Source organism: Haliaeetus albicilla, chromosome 27 (genome assembly GCF_947461875.1).
Source record: "Haliaeetus albicilla chromosome 27, bHalAlb1.1, whole genome shotgun sequence".
Classification (NCBI taxonomy): domain Eukaryota; kingdom Metazoa; phylum Chordata; class Aves; order Accipitriformes; family Accipitridae; genus Haliaeetus; species Haliaeetus albicilla.
In genome coordinates, this window is record NC_091509.1 from 10,939,556 (window position 1) to 10,962,297 (window position 22,742).

At 51.2% G+C, this 22,742-nt stretch overlaps 1 protein-coding gene across 1 annotated transcript in view; it reads left to right on the forward strand.

Annotated features, from left to right (window-relative positions):
• STK10 (serine/threonine kinase 10) overlaps nucleotides 1-21,897 on the forward strand; it is a 52,460-nt gene extending 30,563 nt beyond the window's left edge. Inside the window, exons 3-19 of the mRNA XM_069772757.1 lie at nucleotides 369-417; nucleotides 2,738-2,887; nucleotides 4,287-4,359; nucleotides 5,091-5,285; nucleotides 6,300-6,381; nucleotides 7,470-7,604; nucleotides 8,397-8,933; nucleotides 12,717-12,847; nucleotides 14,553-14,676; nucleotides 15,968-16,147; nucleotides 16,388-16,480; nucleotides 16,640-16,769; nucleotides 17,180-17,304; nucleotides 17,847-18,035; nucleotides 18,352-18,477; nucleotides 18,752-18,865; nucleotides 18,981-21,897. Coding sequence (XP_069628858.1) covers nucleotides 369-417; nucleotides 2,738-2,887; nucleotides 4,287-4,359; nucleotides 5,091-5,285; nucleotides 6,300-6,381; nucleotides 7,470-7,604; nucleotides 8,397-8,933; nucleotides 12,717-12,847; nucleotides 14,553-14,676; nucleotides 15,968-16,147; nucleotides 16,388-16,480; nucleotides 16,640-16,769; nucleotides 17,180-17,304; nucleotides 17,847-18,035; nucleotides 18,352-18,477; nucleotides 18,752-18,865; nucleotides 18,981-19,121 — 2,574 coding nt within the window. The 3' untranslated portion in view covers nucleotides 19,122-21,897. The remainder of the gene's footprint in view (nucleotides 1-368; nucleotides 418-2,737; nucleotides 2,888-4,286; nucleotides 4,360-5,090; nucleotides 5,286-6,299; nucleotides 6,382-7,469; nucleotides 7,605-8,396; nucleotides 8,934-12,716; nucleotides 12,848-14,552; nucleotides 14,677-15,967; nucleotides 16,148-16,387; nucleotides 16,481-16,639; nucleotides 16,770-17,179; nucleotides 17,305-17,846; nucleotides 18,036-18,351; nucleotides 18,478-18,751; nucleotides 18,866-18,980) is intronic.
• Nucleotides 21,898-22,742: the final 845 nt, after the last annotated feature.

Here is a 22,742-nt window from a genome sequence, read left to right on the forward strand (position 1 = left end):
ATGGGAAGAGATGTAAACAGAGAGGAAGATGGAGCTGAAGCTGGCTGCTCGGGCTAGGCGTCCAGGTACAAGGCCAGGCACGACTGCTCTGGGGGTGTTGCAGCGATGGGGACGGTCCCTCTGAGATGGCTGCTGTAGATGGTGTGCAGGATCTGGCCCCAGGGCTTGGGTGATGGTTTGTGCTGGGGCTGCCTGGGGCATGTGTCCTGGGAAGCACCGAAGCCTCTGCATCACTGTGTGGGGCAAAGGGGTGGCTTTGCCATGCGAGGAAGCAGAACCCAGTGCTTTTGTCTCCTCTTCCCTACCCGGTGGGCTTTGCTTAGTGTGACGTGGATGGGACTTTAATTCCTCTCTCCTTGTTTCCCCAGATCATGATTGAGTTCTGCCCAGGCGGGGCGGTGGATGCCACCATGCTGGGTGAGTGCAGCGCGTGGTGCCGGGCTCTTCTCCATGCTCAGGGCGATGCCTGCAAGGTGTCTCCAGCTTTCTGGCACACTTTCAGGGGCAACCTTCGGACAGACAGCAGACGGGGGTGCCCCAGCTTCTCCAGCTACCGTTTGTCTCCCATGAGTTTGCCTATTTTCATACCCGGAGCAGAAGGTGTGGCAGCCCTGGGGTGTTTCTTGAGCTACTTTGATGTCCTTTTGTGATTTAAATGCTGCTGGGATCAGCAGATCACAAGGCATGGGGAGAAGGGAGAGTCTGGCTGGAGGGGAAAGATGGCTTTAAATATTTATCTGCTGGAGGCTCTGGGTGCTTGGGATCCCGTTCCCACAGCTTCCTGGGAAGGGCAGCGGGGCTGAGATGTTTAATCTGGGTGCCTGTTGCAATGAATCTCCCAGGATCTTCTTGCTGACTTCTCCATGTGATATCGGTCATCTGGTGAAGCAGCAGAGCGTCGGAATAAACTGCAGTTTGCAGTAATTCCTGGAATCTTCCCATTTTTAACTCCTCCCTTCCACATAGAGCCGCTGGGACTGGGAGTATGTGGGTGTTCCCCAAAACAGCCCTGGCTGGTGCCACAGCCCCTCTGTGCCAGGGCTGTACGGACCCCGGGGCAGGGTGACATCCCCTCTGCAGGGTGCTCTGACATCCTCTTGCCTGGAGCCCTAGGACAGAGCCACATCTCCCGGGGGGTTATTCCCTTTCAGCTCTGGTATTTCCAAAGGCCTTGCTTTCTTTTTATTTCCAGGAGAAGCATGGACCCAAATTTGTCATCTTCGATTCAGCCCCTAAAACTTAAGTTTCCTAAAGGAGGCACCTTTAAAGCAGGTCCAAACCACTGCATGAAAAAGTACCTTTTCTGAAGTGCTGGAGGGGATGATGCCTTCCCCCTGGAAAACCTCAACAGGGGTGCCCTGTCTCTTGGGACACAAAAATCCGCCTGAGCATTTGTGGGGCCTTGTCCATGGCAGTCGGTCTCTGGAGGACCTGGGAAGGGGGAGCAGAGAAAACCATGAGCAAGTGGTCTGGCTGTAGTGCCATCACCCCTGAATGAGGGGCAGGAGGAGCTGCAATTCAGAGCTCAGGAATGCTCCCAGCATTAGTAAATTCAGAGTTGCCGAATGCTGCCTGTTCTACCTCCCCATCCCCACCAGCAACTGGCGTTTGCCTTTGAAATCTTTTGTACAAAACCTGTGGCCCACTGCACCTCACTTTTGCCAGATGCTCCAGGGAGAGTGAAAATCATCAGCTTTCCCCAGAGCGAGGGAGATCTTGGTGAGGAAGAGGAGGAACACAGTGGCTGACTCGGCATCCCCCAGCCTGTGGTTAAGATCCTTGCTCTGAACGAGCATCTGTCCCAGTTGCTGGGGTCCATCCGTCAGCCCCTATCCTGGCCGTGCAGTTTGGGCAGTTGGAGCTGTCTAAGGCTTGGTCTGCTCTGCTGCACACTCAGCTGTGCCGGAGGAGGGATCTGCACTGCAAAGGGCTTGCGGACGATGCTAACCATCTGGAAGTTTGATGGTTTGCAGAGCCATCGCCTTGGAAAGCAGTCTCGGATGGTAAAGGTGGCCGGGCAGAGCTTAGCAGGGAGGTCGTCCCAGTGGTCGTGTGTCCCCGCAAGCTTCAGAAATAGGGACAGACAGTGGGGTATGAACTGGTGTGCTGGTACCTGGTGCTACCTGAAAATACCAGCTCAGAGCACTAGGGATAACGCTGGTTAGCATTTTGTTGCTTGTTGCTTTGGGAAGTGGCATGTCCCTCCTGATGTACAGGGGGTTACGCTGCATCTCTGCCGCAGGGGTAGCTCCTTGGGGGATGAGAGCGTGGCTGCGTATGGAGCTGCTGAGCGTTCATGCCTGTGTTTGACCCCGCTGCCGCCTGCAGCCAAGTTCAGCTCCCTCCTGTCTGCAGCATTGTCCCCGTGCTGGGCAAGGCCCAGCTTGTCTGCAGGGACCCATTTCCCAAATTTGCGAGGAACTCGCAGTTCAGACCCCCGTCGCAGGCATGCCTGGCTCCCCCTCCTGGTCCCCCTCACCCGCTGGGCCAGATGCCTCAGCCGTGCATCCCTGGGAGGGAGCTATAAACCAGCGGCTCCAAGCAGGCAGGCATTGTGCTGAGTGCTGGCTTAGGGAATAAATTATCTTAACAAGCTGATTTGCATTGGTGTCCTGCTGCTTTGACACATGGACAGTGGTTTTTAAATGGTCTGCTGGGTAGCCCATGCCTTCCTGCTGCTCAGGTGGAGCATCGCTCTAATCCCTGTCCTGTTTAACGGTTCTTTCCCTCCCCACAGAGCTGGACCGGGGCCTGACCGAACCTCAGATTCAAGTGATTTGCCGCCAGATGTTGGAAGCCCTCCATTACCTCCACAGCAAAAAGATCATCCACCGTGACCTGAAGGCAGGCAACGTGCTCCTCACCCAGGATGGGGACATCAAGCTCGGTGAGCTGCGCGGCACAGGAGCACGGCAGGCGCTTGCTGGGCTGAGCTCGTTGGGAGAGCTGCCGTGGGCGATGGTGCTGCTTGGGACCATTTCACGCTACGCTAATGACGGCCACGTGCTGCTTGGAGCTGGATTGTAGTGTTTGGCTGTGTCTGAGCCTGGGGGGGATTGAAGGATGCTCTCTGCCCTGCCTACGGGACATCAGCTGCTTGTCTGCTGGCTGACGAGCTCAGGCAGGAGAAGGGGGGGAAAAACTTCGTATTGTTTTGTGGGAGGCTAAATCTACCATCGAGCTGTGTGCTGTGCTTAGCCCCCAGCCGGGCACCAAGACTTGCCGAGCCACAGCCGTGCTCAGGCCCTTGACGGACTTTACTTTTGTGAATTTGCTTAATCCCTCTTTGGACTTGATTTTTATGCTCTTTGGCCTGCTGAGCATCCTGTGCAGGGTGCCAGTTGGCAGGGCTGGGAGCTGGAAGAATTTGTCTTATCTCCAGAGCAGGTCTGGTGGTGACAGGTTGAGTTTTGCCAAAGGGTCGCTTTGCCAACTCGCTATGGGCTTGAGTTAAATTGGCATCCAGCTACCTGCTGGGGGATGAGAAGGTAGCTTTGTCTGTAGGAACTGGTCAGAAAGGTGCAGAGGGGTGCCAGCAGCTGTGGGGTGTTCTTGGCATGTGTCTGTGGGTGCCAATAGAGACCGGTCAGCCTGGGAAGATGGAAACCTTCCTGTGGCCATGGGTTGTGCTCCAGTGTGAAAACACACTGCTGGCTTGGGCCAAGGGTGACCCACAGTCAGGGACACCCTGAGCCCAGGGTACAGATGGATAACAGCTCCTCCAGAGGTCATCAGGGCCATCTCGGGGAGCAAACTGACCTGAAGTGGGCTTGGTACCCTCTGCAGGTCTTACCGATTTGATTTGGGTTGGGTTGGCTTCAGCAGCTCTCTACAGAAGGGACAAAATCGGGGAAAGGCATCATGCAGTGGCTGATGTTCATAGGACTGCAGGGAAGAGAAAGAATGTAACAGGACTTTGGTTTTTCTGGTGTAAAATGAGACTTTTTGCTATGAAATAGCAGTCCTGAAAGTAATCTGCCACGGAGCTGTTTTTGTTTGTTTGTGGAAAAGATCTTGACTTCCCTCTAGATGTGTAGCGTTTGAGTTACAGTAGGGATGGCTTTTTATGCCCCTGTCTTATAGTACATGGGAGGGGAAGGTCCCTGGTGGTTATGTACCCAAAAGCAAATTTAATTTCTGATGCTCAGTTTAGAGGAAACAGCACGTTGTATCATGTTCTTGCCTTAAAAGTGTGTTTGCTTTTAAATCTGCGTTTCAGCCAAGTGTGCTAATTCAGAAGGGTCTTTCAGTTTTCCTACGGCATCTAATGTTACTGCTCTTTGCAGCTGACTTTGGAGTGTCTGCCAAAAACATTAAAACCTTGCAGAAGCGAGACTCCTTCATTGGGACCCCTTACTGGTGAGTGACCTGCTTGCTAAGAAATCCCGTGTTTATGAGGAGCTTCACTCTTCTGAAAATCAGGCTTGCTCAGAAACGGGGAGCCGATGGCCTTTGGGGTGCGTTGGACCGTAGTGCCTTACCGAGCATGGGTGGGAGGATTTTAACGAGGAGTCCGGGCCGGTGTCCACACGTGCAAGGGTTTTGCTTGCCTGAAGGGAGCTGTGAGCAGTCTCGGTGGTGCAGTAGCATTGCCCGGTGTCACGGTACCCTGAGCCGGCCAAGGGGCCACCATGCTTCAGGCTTGGAGGAGTGAGGGACACGCGTGTGCTCGCGTGTGTGCGCTCCCCGCTTCCCCCCACCCAGGGGGGTGGAGTGGGCTTTGAAGCGACTCCAAGCACATGGGAACGACTCCTCGCTCCAGAAACGCAATCTCTAAATCACCCGACTTGCTGAAGGAATGGAATCGGCGAGGATTAATTTATTGTCTGAAGCAACATCCGCGCCAGATGTCAATGGCCTGGGGGCTTCCATGGGCTGCCTGGGCTGTCTTGGCTGGCCTGCAGGAGAGGGAGGGGGTTGCACCCCTTAGAAAAGATGCTGCTTCTTCTGAAACCCAGAGCTAGGAGGAAAGGATGTTTTTATGCAATGCTGTGGATTATTTAAAGCATTTAACTGCTGCTGCAAGGCTCACACTGTGTGGCAGTGGTGTCATCCCTCCCCATCTCTGCTCCTTCCTCTGCCCCTTGCAGGATGGCCCCGGAGGTGGTGATGTGCGAGACCATGAAGGACACTCCGTACGACTACAAGGCAGACATCTGGTCCCTGGGAATCACGCTGATTGAAATGGCCCAGATCGAGCCACCCCATCACGAGCTCAACCCCATGAGAGTGCTGCTGAAGATTGCCAAGTCTGACCCCCCCACGCTCAGCTGCCCTTCCAAATGGTGAGGGGGTTTGGGCAGCAGAGTACACGTTTCCCAACTTACACGGTATTTCAAGAGAGGAAAAATAGTCGTTTCTAGCAGTACTGTTTAATTTGAGAACGCATTGTAGGATTCTAGCTGTATTCTAGGTCCAGCTGTGTGCTAGAGCCCCGAGAGCACTGCTGGCTGAAGGCAGGCTGCTCGGTGCTGCCTGTGCCGTGGCCATGCTGACGGTGTGCAGGCAGCACGGGGGGAGCTGCTGCCCACCCACAGCCCTGCTGTTTTCAAAACATCCTGGTTTTGTATGAAAGGCAGATTTTCCTCTGAACCTGGAGATGGCCAAGAGCTCCAGAATTTCTTTCCTGGAGTCTGGAAAGCCTCTTATGCATTTAAAAAAAAAATCCAATCAGTTAATTTTTTATTTTTTTTTTTAATCATGATAAAACCCGCTGCATGATGGCCAGCAGCAAATTACTGGGAGAGCACTGGAGTCACAAGTGTTGTTACAGCGGTTCATGTAGCAGGCAGGGTGGGAGCGCTTCCTCTGGCGCAGCTCAGAAGCCACAACTGGATCAGTACGTGCTCTGTATCTCAGAGCTGCGCTTTGCAGGTTGAGGGTGCCCTTCTGTGGGGTTTCTGGTCCTTCACAGCCATCCCTTCACACTGCGGCTGTGGGGATGGGTCCTGGAGCATCCTTTTGCACAAGCAGCTCCTCCCATGGGCTCCCTTTGGAGGATAACTGCTGGTGTCTTCTCCGATCTCTCCACCTTGGCCCTGGGGTACAGTGGCTGGTGCTCAGTCCCACTGTCTGTTGCCATCCCAGCTAAGGCAAAATCTAGTCCCTCACTTGACCATATTGCTGATTCTCTTACGAATAATCAGAACAACCGAGCACAGGATTTCCTGTGCTAGGAGTGCAACGGTGATTGTGGCTAGTTGCAAACTGGGACACAACCTGCAAAGGGGTTGAGCAGCCCCTGTGGTGTGTGAGGTCTTTCCCTTTTCTGAGCTTCTCATGAATGGCTGTGGTTTAAGGTCGCTGGAGTTCAGAGACTTCCTGAAGACGGCGCTGGACAAGAACCCGGAGACCCGGCCCAGTGCCGCCCAGCTGCTGGAGGTAGGGACCAGCACCAGCCCCTGGGCTGGGTCTGCAGCTGGTGTCCGTGTCTCCCTGGGTCTGCGAGTGTCTGAACTACCTGTGTCTGTACAGCCTGCTTCTCCTTAAGGAGGGTTTAAAAAAAAAAAAAAAAAAAAGTGCTTACTGGCCCTAGGCTGGTTTCAGATAACTTTTGTCTAGTTTAGAAAGTTCGTAGTACTTTTGAGCCACTAAAATGCTCCAAAAATGAACGGCAATGTTTTTGCCTTTGGAGCAAACTGCAGAGCCCCTGTGGACACCAGCTGGAATAGAAATGGCTCCCGTTGCCTAAAAATGCCCACGTGGCAGCCAGCTTAGATGATACCTGGTTATCCCAGATTTAAATTCAACTCCTTTCCTTTACTCCCGTCCCCTTTCAAAATAATAGCAAAAACCTGGAAGATGCTTTTCCCCACTGACTGCAAATGCTCTCACTCTGCAGCACTGGCAGTCTGGCTGCACGCTTCCAGTCCTGCACCCAAGTCAGCGGGGAAAAAGTGTGCAACGGTTTCTGCAAACCCGAGGGACTCCCCAGCCTTTTGCTGAAGCTCAGCACGAGCACCCCACTGTGTGCACTGAGCGATTCGAGCCCGATTTCAACTCAACCTTCCCCCATGCTCTGTTTGCACCCAGGGATCCTGCAGGCTGGTGGCACTCTGCGGGCTCGGAGCTGCGCTCCGGAGCTCAGCCTGCCTGCAGCGAGGGGGGACATCTCCTCTGCAGCAAGAGCCCCTTGTTTAAGTGGAACCGGTGCTTTTGTCTGGGGGATGTTAACGTAAAGCAGCTTTGCAGAACACCACGCTTTGAGCATCTGTGTACAGAGCTGGCGCTTAACCTCGGCATTGTGTTCTCTCTTGTTCTCCCTCATATGTGCAGCACCTATCTGTAAATTCATCTGGGGGGGTTAAGCCTGGTGACACTGGCAAGAACCGTGTCCTTAGGTCTTTGCAGTTGTTTTAAAGCAAGAAGTGGTCCTTGCCATCGCCATCCCCATGCGGTTGCTCGGCCGTGAGCTCACGAAGTCTGTTTTTTGGCCACCTCACGCATGTGCGTTGTGCTTGGCTTTTCAGCATCCCTTCGTCAGCAAGGTGACCAGCAACCGGGCCCTACGCGAGCTGGTGGCCGAGGCCAAGGCTGAGGTGATGGAAGAGATTGAGGACAGTCGGGATGAAGCGGAAGAAGATGACTCGTCGGAGTCTGCCTCGGTGAGCACTCCCAGCCCCGTGCTGGCAAGTTTGCCACTGCGGCTGTGGTGGGGGAAAGAGCCCTGCAACTTTTCTAGGCTCTAAAAAGCTGGTTTACAGCTATTCTAGGCCCCATCAGGTGGAGGGGGAAGTGGTTGCTTGGGCAGGGAGGGGCTGTTTTTCAGTGGCTGCCAAGGGCAATGAGAAACAATGGTGCTGGCTCGCAGGAGGGGCTTACAAAAAGTGTTTGAGAAAAAAAAGGAAAGAAAAAAAAAAAAGAAAGAAAAAAAAAAAAGTGAAAAGTAGGCCCTGGTACAGGCTGGAGTGGAAGCACCACCAGCAGCACGTGGCGCAGCAGTGAGGTACCACCAGCCCTAGGAGGGAGCTCAGCAAATCTGCCCCTGAGCTGGGCTCTTTGAAGGGGACATCTCAAGGCTGCCTGGGCAGCTTTGCTGGGCGACATGCCTCGACCTCCCTCATCTGTGGCAAAGGACAGTGGTTAATCCATGGTGGAGTTAGCCATGGGAAAAGGTGTTTGATATGCAAACTCCTAGGCTGCGTCTTAAGAACTTGCAGGTTCTGGAGCTTCCTTGCTGTGCTGTTTCCTTCCAGCCAGTGTCCATAGTCCTTGGGACCACAAACCTGGAGAAAAATAAAAGTATCCCAGGGCAGATGTCCTAAAAGGGAAGATTTCCTCCCAATAACTCTTTAGCTGTGGGTGACTTTGCTCTGATGTGTGGGGAATTGCAGCTCTTGCAGTTGTGTTAAAGTGGTGGTGCAAAACCCAACACCTTCCCTTCGCTGTCTTTCCAGCCCCCTGGTAAGCACAAGCGGGACCCTTCTGAGGCGAGTCAGCTGAGTTTTGATGGGGAAAAGCCTCCGGACTCTTCCTTGCCCAAGGCAGTGAACGGGCCTGTGGGGACTGGCAAGGAGACCACAGATGGACAGAGCGATAAAGTCTCAGATGAAGGAATAAGCAGTGACAATGACAAACTGGAGAGCAACCGCTCCACAAAAACCAGCTCTGCCACCTCGGCCACCCAGGGCAAACCAGACATCATCTCACAGCCTGGACGGGTGGGTAACTCAACAGAGGGGGACAAGCAGCCCGGGCCAGGCAGAAAGGAGCGGAAGAGCATCGGGGAGCATCCGGAGAGCAGTCACCTGGAGAACTTCACAGAGGAGAAGCTTGCCAACGGGAGTTTGGATCCCCCAGCTCCCTTCCCTGGCAACCGTTCCAAAGGGGATTCGGATTCTGGCAGCACTTCAGCCTCTGAAAGCATGGACCTCACCATCTCCCTGTCTGCTGACTTGTCCCTCAACAGAGAGAGTGGCTCCATCTCCCTGAAGGTAAGAGTGGTGGGCAGAGGGTGTGGAGAAGGAAGGGCAGCAAACCCCTGTTAAAAAGTGCTGAGGGGTTTTTTTCCCCCTTTTTAGCCAAGTCCCTGAAATTCAGATCCTTTCCTTGAGAGGTTGTACACGTACACACTTGGTCACAGCCTCTTAAATGCCTTCCTGAGAAAGCAGCATGCTGTACTCTAGATGAGGTTGATCTTTGACTTGAGGAGAACGTGAGTTGCCCCTACTCTTCCCTGTGCCTGAAGGTGGGGAGCAGGTAAAGCAGGAACGGACAGAGGCTGGATGAAGACAGAGGGTCCAGGAATCTTGCCTGAGCACAATGCTAAAGACCACCCAGGTGCCTCCCCAGTGCTATTTGGCAAGATAGCTGGCAAGGCTGGCTGCAGCACTTGCTATGTGAGCATTCAGGCTTGGAGCTCTGCAAGTAAACACAGGGCCAGCAAGGAGGGAGGAAGCCCATCTCTAGGCAAAGCCTTCAACGGCTTGTTTTCCCTGTTTATGGGACGCCTGTCCCAACTGGGCTCAGGGCAGCCCAGCACATACTGCTGGGTTAAGCTGTGCCATGGGCATATGGCACGTTCTCAAGTGAAGGAGAAGCTCTTGGTGGAGCTGGTGCAGGTACGTGTGTCCTCTGCTGTCCCAGGCCACTGAAATCTAAGGGAAGTCTGATGTTTTGTAGCTATTTTGGGTCCCTGAGAAGTGTGAAGTAACAGTGCCACTCACCCAACTTGTGCAGACATACACAATCAGAGCAAGGACAAGTATGAAACCCAAAAACGTGATTTCCTAAACTTTATCCATTGCCCATCACTCTGCTGCTCTTTCCTAGAACACCTAGCCCCAGGAGAAGGCTTATTTGGGGTGGTGCCTCTCATTTTTTCCAACCTGCCATACATCTGGCCTGGTTTGTGTCAGCAGTGACTTGCACGAAGACCTCCCAGGCTTCTTGGCTTTTGCTAAAGCTTTCTGGAGGCTGGGAATGCTTGTGAGCCAGAGCTGGCCAGGTCAGCATGGCTTAGAGGAAGAGGCAAAATAACTGGAATGCTACTTGCTGAGCTTCAGAAGAAATGTGTGTGACTTGAGGGGGCAGAGTGATGTGTTGCACAAGTTCTTCATCCAATTGCCTGCATGAGTGATAGCTTCCCAGCACAGAAACGTGCCCCAAAACCATTCTCTGCAAAACTTTCCTCCCCTCCTGTCTCCTGCTGTGAGCGTGAGAGCCAGCATCCCCTGCAGGAGCCCTCAATCAATGTGCATCCCTAATGAGGGAAGTGTGATGCTCTTGCATGGTGATTTACCCCTCCTCACTGCCTTTCCCATGTCAAACAGACACCTGGTCTGTTTGAGGCCAGCCAAAGATGAATACGATGCCATGTGTGTGATTGCTCTTCCCCAGCTGGTCCCCTAGAAGGGGAAAGGAGTTTTTTCATTTTACAGGCAGTAAGTCTCAAAGAGATAGATGGTCATATTAGATCACGGTTTGAATGGCCCTAGCCAGAGGTAATGCTCAGAACAAACTAAATGGCATCTCTCCAAGCAAGCCATTCAAGCAGAGCTGTTCTCCAGGAGTGATGCTGCTGGAGGGCCCTGGGAAAAACACTCTGCTGAAGCCTCTGCTTTGCACAGTGAGCTGTGAGTGCACGGGGGAGTACCAGGCTGTACTGCTCCCTCCTCACCCTGGCTCCTTGCCCAGCCTTAGCTTCGTGGGGTTACACTCCCCTGCTCTGCCCTTGCTCATGTTCCTGGTGCCACTGGGTTTCAGGCACAGGGTGCCAGGCAGCTTGCAGCAAGAGAAGGGTAAGCAAAGAGTTAAACCATTTCTAGTTGTAAACATTAACTATTATGTGCTTTTTATCACAGACTAAACTGCAAAGTTAAGGTGACTCTTTTATTACCAGACTCTTTTTCTAGTTGCCTATAGTTTAGTCTAAAAAAACCCACAAACAAACAGTTTTGGCAAAAAGTATCTGGGTCTGTTTTTTCTTTTTTTAGAAAGATTAGGGATAAAAAAATCTAAAGATGAGTTTTGGAGGCTGTAGCTGGCAGAGAAAACAGTCAGAAATAGGCAGAAGGAGATGGATAGGGTTTTGAAAAGGTAAACCAAACTTTCTCAGATACAACTGTTTCTGGAGGGAACTCCTTCTTTTGAGTATCTAGCTTGAATTTCTAAAGTCTGACCTGCATGGATACTGGGAGTTCACAGCTTTAGCTGAAGCCCTTGGGAGCTGGAAGAGGCACACTGGGATGTGTGCGCTGTGAAGTGTGGTCAGTGGGGACTCAAAGTCAGCATCCCATATGACCACAGTTTCTCAGGCTGTTCTCTGGAGAATAATTTACTTTACAGGAACGCTTGAAAATGCATTTAGTTGTGTTCCAGAGAGGATGCTGGCCTGCTAATGAGAGATACCAGAAAAGACCAGGAGAAAATTAATAATTCTGGTTTTAGATCTACATTTGAGTAGCTCCATGAATAAGGCAGGGAGCTGCTCGTTCAACAGTGGGGAAGAGCCTGGGGACCACTTGGGGACCAGGCACCAGCCCAGCTGCAGCAGCCCAGGGTCACTGGGCTCAGGCAGTGAGTCACAGTGTTAATGGGCACTGGGGCTGGCACAGGCAGTTGAATGTTGGCATTTTTTTCCTTTGGAAAATGCAGGAGTTTTCGCCAGCTGTTTTAATTCAGTTTGGGGCAGTAAGAGCCTTCGTGACCTAAGCTGGTCTCATGCGAACCTTTTTGCACCAATTTCTCTGTGTTGGTTGAACCGCTACTTTGGTGGTACGTTGTTACACAGTGGGCAAGTTGGATGCCCTCAGAGTTTCTCTGGCTCCTCCATTGCAGCAAGCTCTCCGAGGGCTTGCTTTGGACCTTGCAGGCTCACATGAAGCTCTTCTGCCATCTTCTATATCTGTAAAGGTCATTGCTGTAAGAGCAAGAGGACTTCAGGGAGCCTTTGCTCACTCTACCACTGTGCTTTCCCCATAGGGCTGCATGATTCAAGTTATTCATATCTCCCCCCCCCCCCCCCCCCCCCCCCAAAGAAACCGAGTCGCTGGATGCATCCTTCAGTCAGGCTTGGGCTGCTGACTTTGCAGGGGGATGCTGACCTGCTGTGGCACTGCTGGGAGAGGACACAGTGCTCCTGGCACTTGTGCCTACCTGTGCTAGTGAAATGAGCCTGGGCTGTGCTTTGTGGAGGTCACTGTAAGAGGCTTGGAGCTGGTTGTGATTAGCGAGGTGTTGTAATGAGGGCCAGAGGGACACCAGCAGAGAGCCTTTGGGCAGGGCTGGCTTGTTTCCCTGTAGCTCCATCTGCAGTCACAGCCTGATGCAGGGGACTTCCCTGCCTTGCACCTCCAAGAGTGTGTGTGGGGTACCTGGGGGTCAGATGGCCCAGGAGCCTCAAAAGCAGCCATTGCAAGCTTCATGTTGTGTGGATTCCTCGGCACTGCAATTCAGGAGGGTCCTAGCATCCCCCTTCAGGCTTCGCTGTAGCTGGACATGGCGAGGAAGGGTTTTCAGGTGGTGGGTTGCCTCTCCTCCAGGTCAGTTTTCTGCAGAGTGGAAATCACACTGTGCCATGGTGTGATAGCAAGGCTGCGTGGCTCGAATGGCAGCTCCAAATCTGTTGATGATTTTTGCTCGATGTGGTTTCCTTGCTTATGTTCTTCATTAATGACGGCATCAAAATTGCTCTGAGGCTTCCAGCTGTAGCACCCCGTGCAACAAGCCGGGGAGCTGCTTCATTGCCACCTCCTTTCCTCTCCTGCTGAACTCAGGATTCCCGGATGCACAAGAAGACACTGAAACGTACCCGCAAGTTTGTGGTGGATGGAGTAGAGGTGAGTGTCACCACCTCGAAGATCATCAGCGAGGATGAGAAGAAGGATGAAGAGATGAGATTTCTCAGGCAAGTGGGTCACTGGGCTGGAGGGAGGGCAGGGCGCCGAACCAGGGCAGGGTTTTCTTCTCTGCAAGCAAATCCAGGAGCGACCTAAAGTCCTCTCATTTTCTGTCTTGGTACCACTTGGACAGGACAATTGTCCAGTGTGGACATCACTACTTTTAGCCTTTCCTTGGTTGGCAGGGGGCTTGCTGTACTGCATAAGCTGAGGTCTGTTTGTATGCAGGGGAACGAGGGATGCAGCTCAGGAATAAGATGCAGCAAGGCTGTGGCAAGGGATGCTTGTGCTGTGGCTAGCTGTGTCCTCTGGGGATGACTGAATGTGTCTCCAGGGCTGTAGATGTGCTGGCTCAATGGAAATAAGCACAGAAATCTTCTCAAGATGCTCCTCTTCCTTTTGTTCTTGTACCTCCTCAGACTTCATTAACAGAAAGGTCAAGGGAGTTGTAAACTCCTTGAGCGTCACTTAATATTCATGCGTGTATCCTCCCTGCTTAAGCCTTTGTGACTCCTTTGCAGATCTTATGGCTCTCAAACCTCCATGACCTATTCTCAGGAAGAGAAACTGCTGTTTCTAGCTCTGTTACTATCAGTAGCAGTACTGAAATGAAAAGGCCCTTAAAATACAAATTGTTTTGCTTGATGCCCTATTCTAGGCTCCCTTGTGCTGCTCTGAGGGACTCCCTGAGAACATAATCTGTCCCAAGTACTATGTGTCCCTGTAGCAGCCTTATTCCTAGGCCCTAATATAAGATCTATGCAAAAGCTCATTAGCTGCTCACTTTTGTGCGAGAAGTGCATATAACTCCAATAAAACACAAGGAGCGTGTATACTAGCATGCAGGGAATTTCCAGGCACAGCTGCTTTCTCCTGGTCCACTCTTGGCTGTGGTGGCATCCTTGAGAAAAGGCTCCTTCTAAATTTTTAAATAGTGCCTGCTCCATCTGCAAGGTGGGGGAAGAGAGGGTTGTACTTAATGTGTAAGGCTAGTGTACAGCAGCAAAGGTCATGGTGGGGATCTGGCATGGGGAAACTGCTGCTGCTGTTCCTTTTGCATGGTACATCAGTGATTTCTAGTTCTACTGGGCACAAACATGGCAAATGGGCTCAAACACAACCGTCTGAGCAGAGGCTCCCTTTTATTGGATATGAAGCTGCACGAGCAGAGTGATGCAATGTTGTGGTAGATAGGTCAGAATTTGGGAAAACTGCCCTTTCTGTCACCCAGGCATGAGCAAGAACGGATGTGGAGCACAAGGGCCAGGCCAGAGCAGCACCAGCTTGGCCTGAGCTGTGTTCTGAAGACCAGTGTGCACTAACCCAGCTGACAGAATAGGTATTTTGGGTGCTGGCTGGGGGAGCGGTGCCTGCAGAATCACCTTAGGATCTTTGGCAGGGCTTGTTTAAGAAGCTGTGAATGCTAACAGGCCTTACCTGTGAAAACTGACAAGTTTTCCAACAGTTACCGTAATTAGCATCCTGCTTCCTCGCAGTGCTCTGGTGTCGCAGAGCACGAGAGCGCATCAGTCAGTTGGCATTTACCTCCTGCCTGGGCTCAAAGCAAGTGGCAGGGTGCTACGGGATGGCTGTGCAGCTTTCGTTCCCTCCCGAAGTGCTCTGGTTATTGATTCTGCCATCTCTGCTTAGGCACATGCCTCTGAACTTGTCTGACTGTATTTCCCTCTCCCCCTCCGTTTTAACCCTCTGCAGGCGCCAGGAGCTGCGGGAGCTGCGTCTCCTTCAGAAGGAGGAGCATCGAAACCAGGCCCAGCTCAACAGCAAACACCAGCTGCAGCTGGAGCAGATGCTGAGGCGTTTCGAGCAAGAAATGACAGTACGTGGGCAGGGAAGGGGAAGCTCCTGGGTATCGGCTCGTTTGACTTCTCTACAGATGCCCCGCAAACCCTTGTGCAGGGTGATGCTCTCTGGGTTGCAGCAGTCCTGGGGCATCGTGGCTGGAGGGAGCAGGACCGCCGAGGAACCCCTGTGGGATTTGAGGCATGGGATGTGTTTGTGGAGGACAGAGGCTTTCGTGGGCATTGAGGATGTGCAGCCTGCAGCTTGGGATGCACTGACTGCCATTGCCCGGCAGGGTGTAGCAGGAGAAGGGTTGTTCTGGACTTTCCCTCTTTAATGATCTTTTCTTGTATGTCTGTTCACAGCTACTGTGAGAAACAGTTTATAGTGCTGTTGTATTTCACAGAAAAAAAACCTTTAAGTAAGAAAGCAATGTGGCTAGCGTGTGACAGCAGGAAATCTGGCAAGTCTTTGAGTGTAAATTGAATAAAGATAAACTGGGCTTACATACTTAGTCCCTCTATGGGCAGCTTCTGTTGAAGTAAAATAATTTTGTAGATAAGTCACTTCAAAGCTTTCATGAGCCATCTTTTAAATACCCCTTTATTAATTCCCCTAGCATCTACGCCTGGCAACCCCATCCCCTCACGGCAGGCTGGGAGCCATCACTCATTCGTGTGCTCTGTTGTATTTCTACAGTCTTGACGTGCCACGTCTGTGAATTCCCATCTTAGCAAGTCACTTCTCATTTGTGAGATTTATTCACCATGCAGTGCGATGTGGAAGAGCCCCAAACCTACTTCCTTTACCCTTTTTCTGGGGCAGTTTGCAACCTGCTCTCATTGACACCTGGGTGCTCCATCCCTGCAGCTTGCAGGGAGGGAGAGATTGGACACAAGGGTGCTGTTGGAGTGCAGTGCCCTCAGACTTGGAAATCCTTGTCTGCAGAGAAAGAACTGTTATGCTTGAGCTTCACTGCCTGCTAATATTTGCCCAGGGCCCTGGGTCCCAGTGGGATGTTGCAATCAGGATGTAAGCAGGAGAAAGGCTTGAAGTGCATTAGCACTAGAACAAGTTAAAAAATGCTTTGTACTCACGCTAGAGCTGGCTCTGCCCTGTGTGCTTTGTGGGGTGTTATTTTGAAATTTCTCTCCCCTATGTTTAGTAAAGAGGCTCAGTCCATGCAAGGACAACCTCCTGCCCCTTTTTTCTTTTTTTTTTTTTTTTTAATTATTTATTTTTTCTTTAAAAAAAAAACCCAAACAACTTTTGGAAGGAAATGAAGCGGAGAGGACACTGAGGTTGACCTCTGTTCCCTTCCCCTGTAGGCAAAGAAGAAGTTCTACGACACTGAACTGGAAAACCTTGAACGGCAGCAGAAGCAGCAGATTGAGAAGATGGAACAAGATCACTCGCTGCGCCGGCGGGAGGAGGCCAAGCGCATTCGCCTGGAGCAGGAGCGGGACCATGTAAAATTCCTGGAGCAGCTGAAGCAGATGAAGAAAGAGGTAAAAATGGGGATAAGATGGAGGAAGCTGGCTTCCTGCATCTGTTTCTTCCAGGAAAGCTTCAGCATTTCTCCATAGCAGAATTTGAGAGGGAAGCAGTTGTTGGTGTTTTAGCAGGAAGCTCTTGCTTTTCTGTGGTATATTTGGGTGTTTCCTGAGGTCCAGCTGTTTAGCAACATTAGGTGGGGTTGTTCTTGGCCTAAAGTTACCTGCTGATAAATCTCATTTCCCTCCCCAAAGGTCAAAAATGAGGTTGAGAAGCTGCCACGGCAACAGCGCAAAGGGAACATGAAGGTGAAGATGGATGACTTTGCCCAGAAAAAACAAACTATGGTAAGGCTGAGAGAAGATTACAACTCCAAGACAGGGAAGTGCGTAGTAGACAGAAGCATCCTTCCTCCCTGAGGGACTGGCAGTTTCTCAAACACCACCAGATGCTTTTCAAGTTGCAGCAGAAGGAGTGCTCATGGTGGTACTGCTGTTTTCTTCCAGGAACAAGAGTTTTTGGCCAAGCAGAAGGAGGACCTGGAGCTAGCCATGAAGAATATAACCACCCAGAACAAAAAAGAGATCTGTGACAAGGAACGCGAGTGCCTGAACAAAAAGCAGCAGCTCATGAGAGGTGGGTGGTAAAGGCTGTAAAGGAGGAAAGCAAATGCTGTAACGATGGGTTTATCCAACGCTGGCTCTTCCCACGCAACAGATGCTGTGACAGAGTTGCAAGCTGGCAGAATAGGATTTGGAAAAAACAGCCTTGCCAGATCCTGTCTAAATGTTTAACAATAATAATACTTAGTGCTTTAATCTTCAAAGCTCTTTACAAATACGAACCAATTAGGCTTCATAACTGCAAGAAATGATTCTCCAATATGGTTTGCAACCAATTTCTCTTGGAAAACAGGAGGTGAACGATCACCCCCCACATCTGCTGCACTGCTCCTGCATATAGGGATCGCTCATGGTTGGGATGCTTCGTGTGACCAAGCTGGGGGGCCAGGGTGGGTTGTCTCCTGACCCTTCTCCCTTCCTCAGACCGGGAGGCGTGCATCTGGGATCTTGAAGAGCATCAGCAACAGGAGAAACACCAGCTTGTCAAGCAGCAGCTAAAGGACCAGTATTTCCTCCAGAGGCATGAGTTGCTCCGGAAGCATGAAAAGGTGAAGAGTTAGAACTTTCCTAACTTTCCAGCACTTTTCCAGTGCTGGTCGGCAGGGTCCCTGGGTGTCCCCAGAAAGGGTGTTTCCCTTCCAGGCTGTAAGTGGGTAAGGGTGGGTTAGGAGTTAAGGGACTTGGTCATTATTAGTGGAAAGGGACCAGAATAACGCTCGGGTCAGCCTACTTGCTTGGGACACGTATTCTGTGCCACATGCGTTTAAGAGACAAGAAGCAGCTGTGAATTTTGGCAGCTTTTCTGGAAATCTGTCACTGTCCAGTGTGTGGGATGGTGGATTCCCAGAGCAGTGACTGAAGCCTGGCATGTCTCACAGTCATTTCTGCTTCCTTCCAGCCCCCTTCTCCTCTGCTTTCACAGCATGTTCAGTAGCTGCCCTCACCTCTTGTCCCTTTGGAGCTGTCTGTCACCAGCCACCTCCGTGCAACTGCCAAATCTGTTCTCCAGCTCTCTTTTGATCTCCTCAGCGTTTTCTTATAGGCCTGAGGTGTTCCTACTCCTCTTATACCTGTCCCTCTACCATTGCAGGAAAGGGAGCAAATGCAGCGGTACAATCAGCGCATGTTAGAGCAGCTGAAAATTCGGCAGCAGCAGGAGAAAGCCCGGCTCCCCAAAATCCAGCGAAGCGAAGGGAAGACGCGCATGGCCATGTACAAGAAGAGCCTTCACATCCACTCCAGCGGGAGCGCATCCGAGCAGCGGGAGAAGATAAAACAGGTCAGGTCTTGCAAAGGGGACAAGGGTTGAGGCTTGACTTGGGGGTGAAGTACTTCGCTGGCCTACAGGCAGAAGGGAAGTCGAAAAAAGACAACTATTGCCAAATTTCTAACCCACTGCAGGGAGTCAGAGGTTATTGCTTTTTGTGGCATCAAGTATGGTTTTCAGCACTGTTTCTGTCGTGACTAGTGTTGGGAAGCATCCTCAGGGCTTTTCTTTCTTACCTATACAATAGTGCAAACCGGCCAGTCTCTTAACCAGCTTCAGAGATCAGAGCAACACTGCCTACATGGGCACCTGCTTTTCTCTCTTCCAGTTTGCTCAGCAGGAAGAGAAGAGGCAAAAAGCAGAGCGGCTGCACCAGCAGCAGAAGCACGAGACGCAGATGAAGGACATGCAGGCCCAGTGCGAGAGCAATACAAATGAGCTCCAGCAGCTGCAGGTACCCATCCCTTGTGGCTTGGTCTCTTGGGGCTGCCTCTGTGCTGTTTCTGCTCCATCGCAGGGAGCATGTCATGAGAAGTGGCTGCAGAGGACTGTCAGAGAACTAGACCTGATGTCCCATTGCGCTGCCTTGAGAGGTTTTTGTGGCTGTGTCTAAATGTGCCCTGGAGCTCAGAGCTCTGAATGCCTCTGGGTGATGCAAGTCCTGTTTGATCACTGGATTTACAGTCCCAGCTGCTTAATGGGTGTTCTGTTTTGTGATCTCTGTTTAGAATGAAAAGTGTCACCTCTTGATTGAGCATGAAACCCAGAAGCTTAAGTCCCTAGATGAGAACCACAACCAGCACATGAAGGAGTGGCGAGACAAGCTGAGGCCACGGAAGAAGGTAGTGCCTCCTCAGCATGGGCAGGGTCTTCTGCTTGGCTGGTTGGAGGGGACAGTGTCCGTAGCTCCAGTGCAATCTCAAATACAGCTCTTGTGTGTGTTCCTTTCTGCTTAAGGCCCTGGAGGATGAGCTGAACCAGAAGAAGCGTGAGCAGGAGATGTTCTTCAAGCTGAGCGAAGAGGCAGATGGACAGACGCCAGCATCTCCGACCAAACATGCCAAGTTCGTCCTGTTCAGCTCTGCAGAGAGCTCGTAACACCCCACAGCTGGCAGGCCACCAGCTGGTATTTGCTGTGTCCTCCTGGGCTGCAGGTGGGCAACTTGGACTTGGAAGATCCTCTTGGCAGCCTCTTCTTACAACAGCACCCTCCTGTCCCCTCACTCTGTCTGGGATAAATGTGGCCTCTGTCCTGCACTGGGGTATGCTGACTGGAAGTTTTAGTGGCTTTTCCAGGAGCTAGCCTGCTCAGCACAGCTCCAGGCTGGGAAGCCAGGCAGGACCTTTTCTGCGATTGTACTTGCACTGTTAGCTGGACGCATTGCCTCTCACGTGAGCCTGGTGCTCACCAGGCTTGTCAGCTCAGACTGAAGCAATAACCGCACTGAACAGGAGAAACAGGCGATGGCTCCTGCCCTCTGCACAGGGGTTATCAGCTTCCCTCTCCACAGTGGCTGCTCTTCCTCCCAGTCCTCTGTAGGGGCTAGTCTGCGGCAGAGCAGCTTTGGCATTGTCTTAGGCTAACCTTGGCCCTGTGGCCCCCCAACACTTGCCTTAGATTTATTTCTATCTGCTGTGTCCCTTTTTTGCTCAAGGGAGAGACAGTGATTTTTTTTTTTTCCTCCTTTGAGGAGGGAGGATTGGGTTTTTTCTTTTCTCTTCCTCCCCATACAGACTATGCAGAAAGGGGACCAGCTGGATGCCCTTCCAAAGATGCTTCTGCTTCTTCGTTTGCTGAGATTGCTGGCACCGCAGTCCCTCTGGTGCCTAGCTAACACTATCTTAGCAGAGACTGGACTATGGCATAATTAAACTGTTCAGCTGGCTGCAGGCTTTTGTGTCTTAAAAAAGTGTATGTGTATGTGCAGAGGGCGAGATTTGTAACAGTGCTCAGTCCTGCGGTGACACAGTGAGGTATCGATCACAGTCATGTGCCTTCTGGTAAGGACAAGTCAGGGGCCGAAGGGTGTTATTGCCAGAGCTCTCATGATCACACATGTGCTTGAGATTTTCTTTTTTTTTCAGTGCTATATACGTGTGGGCCATGTGGGTCAGCCAGCCTGGCCACTGTAGTCAGGGTTATGGGATGCAAAGCATCATTTGGAAGCAATAAAGGAGTCTTAAAACATGGGATGCAAGGGAAGAGGAGATGCAAAGACAGGTCCTGGTGGCTTGTTACTCTCAGCATCGCTTTCCCCACTGTCTCATCTTCTTATGATGTGCCACAGTTTCTTGGATGATTCTCCTGGCTTTCAGGTTGGAGTCACGCTGCAGAGCGGCAGAGCAGTGGCAGGTCCAGCCCTCTGTCCTTTCTGCTCCATGATGATGTGTCTCAGCTGGGCTGCCTTCTGCCTGCCTCCCCCTGCACAAGGCAGTGCTTGGCTGAGCTGCTGGGTAGGACCCAGAGCACAGACCTGGATAGGGGGTCAGGGACCTCACCGGGCAGCACCTTCTTCTTTATACAACCAAAAGGTGTAAGGTAGCACTTAAGTTTTTTTCTCTGTTGATCTGTGGACAACGTTGTTTGTTTTGGGCCTGCTTCCCTAGCAAGAAAAAGTGCCTCTGCTTAAAAAAAAAAAAAAAAAAAGGTTGTTATTTTTAAAGTCTTATATGTTGATTTAGAGACATACTGGCATTTCAGGAAAAGGTGGTATGTGGTATGCTACACTTCTAGGGATCTAGCTGAAAGAGTCAGCCCCCAGGTCTTTAACACCTCTTTATCTGAGGAGTGCATTTACTACCCATTTAGAGTTCATAATACATATTTATAAGCTTTCTGCAAACTAGCAAGACCATATGCATTTGGGACATTCCAAGTTTCTTCTGAATCCATACCATTAATGTCTCTATTAATAAACATAGCCTAGATGGACGTCTAAGGGCTGGGACCCTTTGCAAGCAGACTGCATAGCAGCTTTTCAGTAACTAGCCTGTCCTCCTAGGAAGGCTGCCTGTCCCATCTTTAAAAGCATTGACTGTGCCTGTCCGATATGATAGTGCTGGCTGGGGAGCTGATGTAAAATTAATGAATGCAGGGGGTTGTTCCTGAACCAGGACAATGTGCTGGTTTGAGCCTTTTAATTGCATTAGAACTGTGTTATAGCAGCCCCAGGGGTTTTGTTCCCAGTCCCATGGGGTCAGGCTGGAGCTATTCTATGAAATGGTTGTTGTTACAGAAATCTGTAGCTGGTGCCTGTCCTTCATGGGTTATGTATGACTTGCAGAAGGATGTCCTGCAGCACGCTGTTCGTAACATACCTTTGAGTGTCCTCTTCACCAGCCCAGGGAGTGTCAGCTCTCTCTGGATATTGTGCAGCCATGAGGAAGGAGACTACTTCTGGGGGCTTTTCAAGAGCTGATGGGATGCCCCCATGGTAAATGAGTTGTCTCTTTCTCCAGTCCAGCTTATTTGCAGCCTGGAGCTAGCAACATAGTTTTGCTTTTGCTACCAGAGGGTGGGAATGATTTTGTCCTCTGCCCTTTCCCTATTCTCTGTTCCCTCTCTGGGTGTGCCAGGTCTCTAGTACCGTGTCCCTCTCCTGCAAGAGGGCAGGGGGGCACATGTTCTGAATGTCGTGTTTACAGAGTGGTTATATATTCCCCCCCACCACCACTCTCAAAAGAGGATGTTTTTGTTGTTTCCTCTTCAGAAGGAACCATGAATAAACCCAGATTGGTTTTGAGGGGGGATGGGATGCCATTTTTTAAAATGTGGCTTTGAATTAAAAGGGTTTTTTAATATTTTGTAAAGTGTTTTCAGTGGGGCCACCACTGTGATGTAAAGACCCTTCTAATAAAGTAACAGATTGAGAAACCTGGGTATGTGTCTGATTTCCTGCCTGATCACTGGCTGCAGCCTCATACCAGTTTTGCTTCTTGTCAGGGTTTTGCTGACTTAGAGAAACCTCCAGAGCCAGTTCTGGCATGTGAACCTTGCAAGGCTGAACTTCCAGCTCTTTAAAATAGAGGTAGTTGCTTCAGAAACACTTCTGCTGCATGCTGCAGCTCAGTGGCAGTAACATCTTTGCTATGAAGCTGAAACTGGTAGATTTTAAGTAAAGCAGCAGTTCCCTCGATGACTTCGGTGTGTGTTAAAATAGTGCTCGGCTGACCCTGCTTGGTGAAGAGGAGTATTGCATCCTGTCGCCTGAGGAGCGCAAGCCACTTAGGCATGGCTTTTTCTTCCTTTTTAATTAGCTTGCCTGGCTTTAACAGAGTTCTCAGACAAATGCCTCAGCTCCCTTGCTTTGGTGGGACAAGGAGGTCCGAGGGATGCCTCCCTGCCTCCTCCCATGCTGTCCTTGGCTGAGGAGCACTTGGATCCTGGGGATGCATTATGGGGCCAAGATACAAATCACCTTTTCTGCAGTCACTGCAGGGGGAGACCTCTGCTTGCTCCCTCAGATTGCTCAGAAAAGCTCCCACCATCTCTGTAACCAACCACAGGGCCTGTGTGGTCTTTGTTTTCTGCTCAGAGATTTTTACCTGCTGGTTTAGTTATGATTTTTTTCATCCAGATGCCCTACTCCAAGGAAGGACACTCAGTGTGCAAGGGCAGCTTTGACGTGATCCTGTGGAGCTGGTGTGGTTTTCCCCTCATTTTTTGGAAGGTTGCTCTGGAGCCTGCCAACTTCTGCCTTAGGTTTCATGCTGGAAATG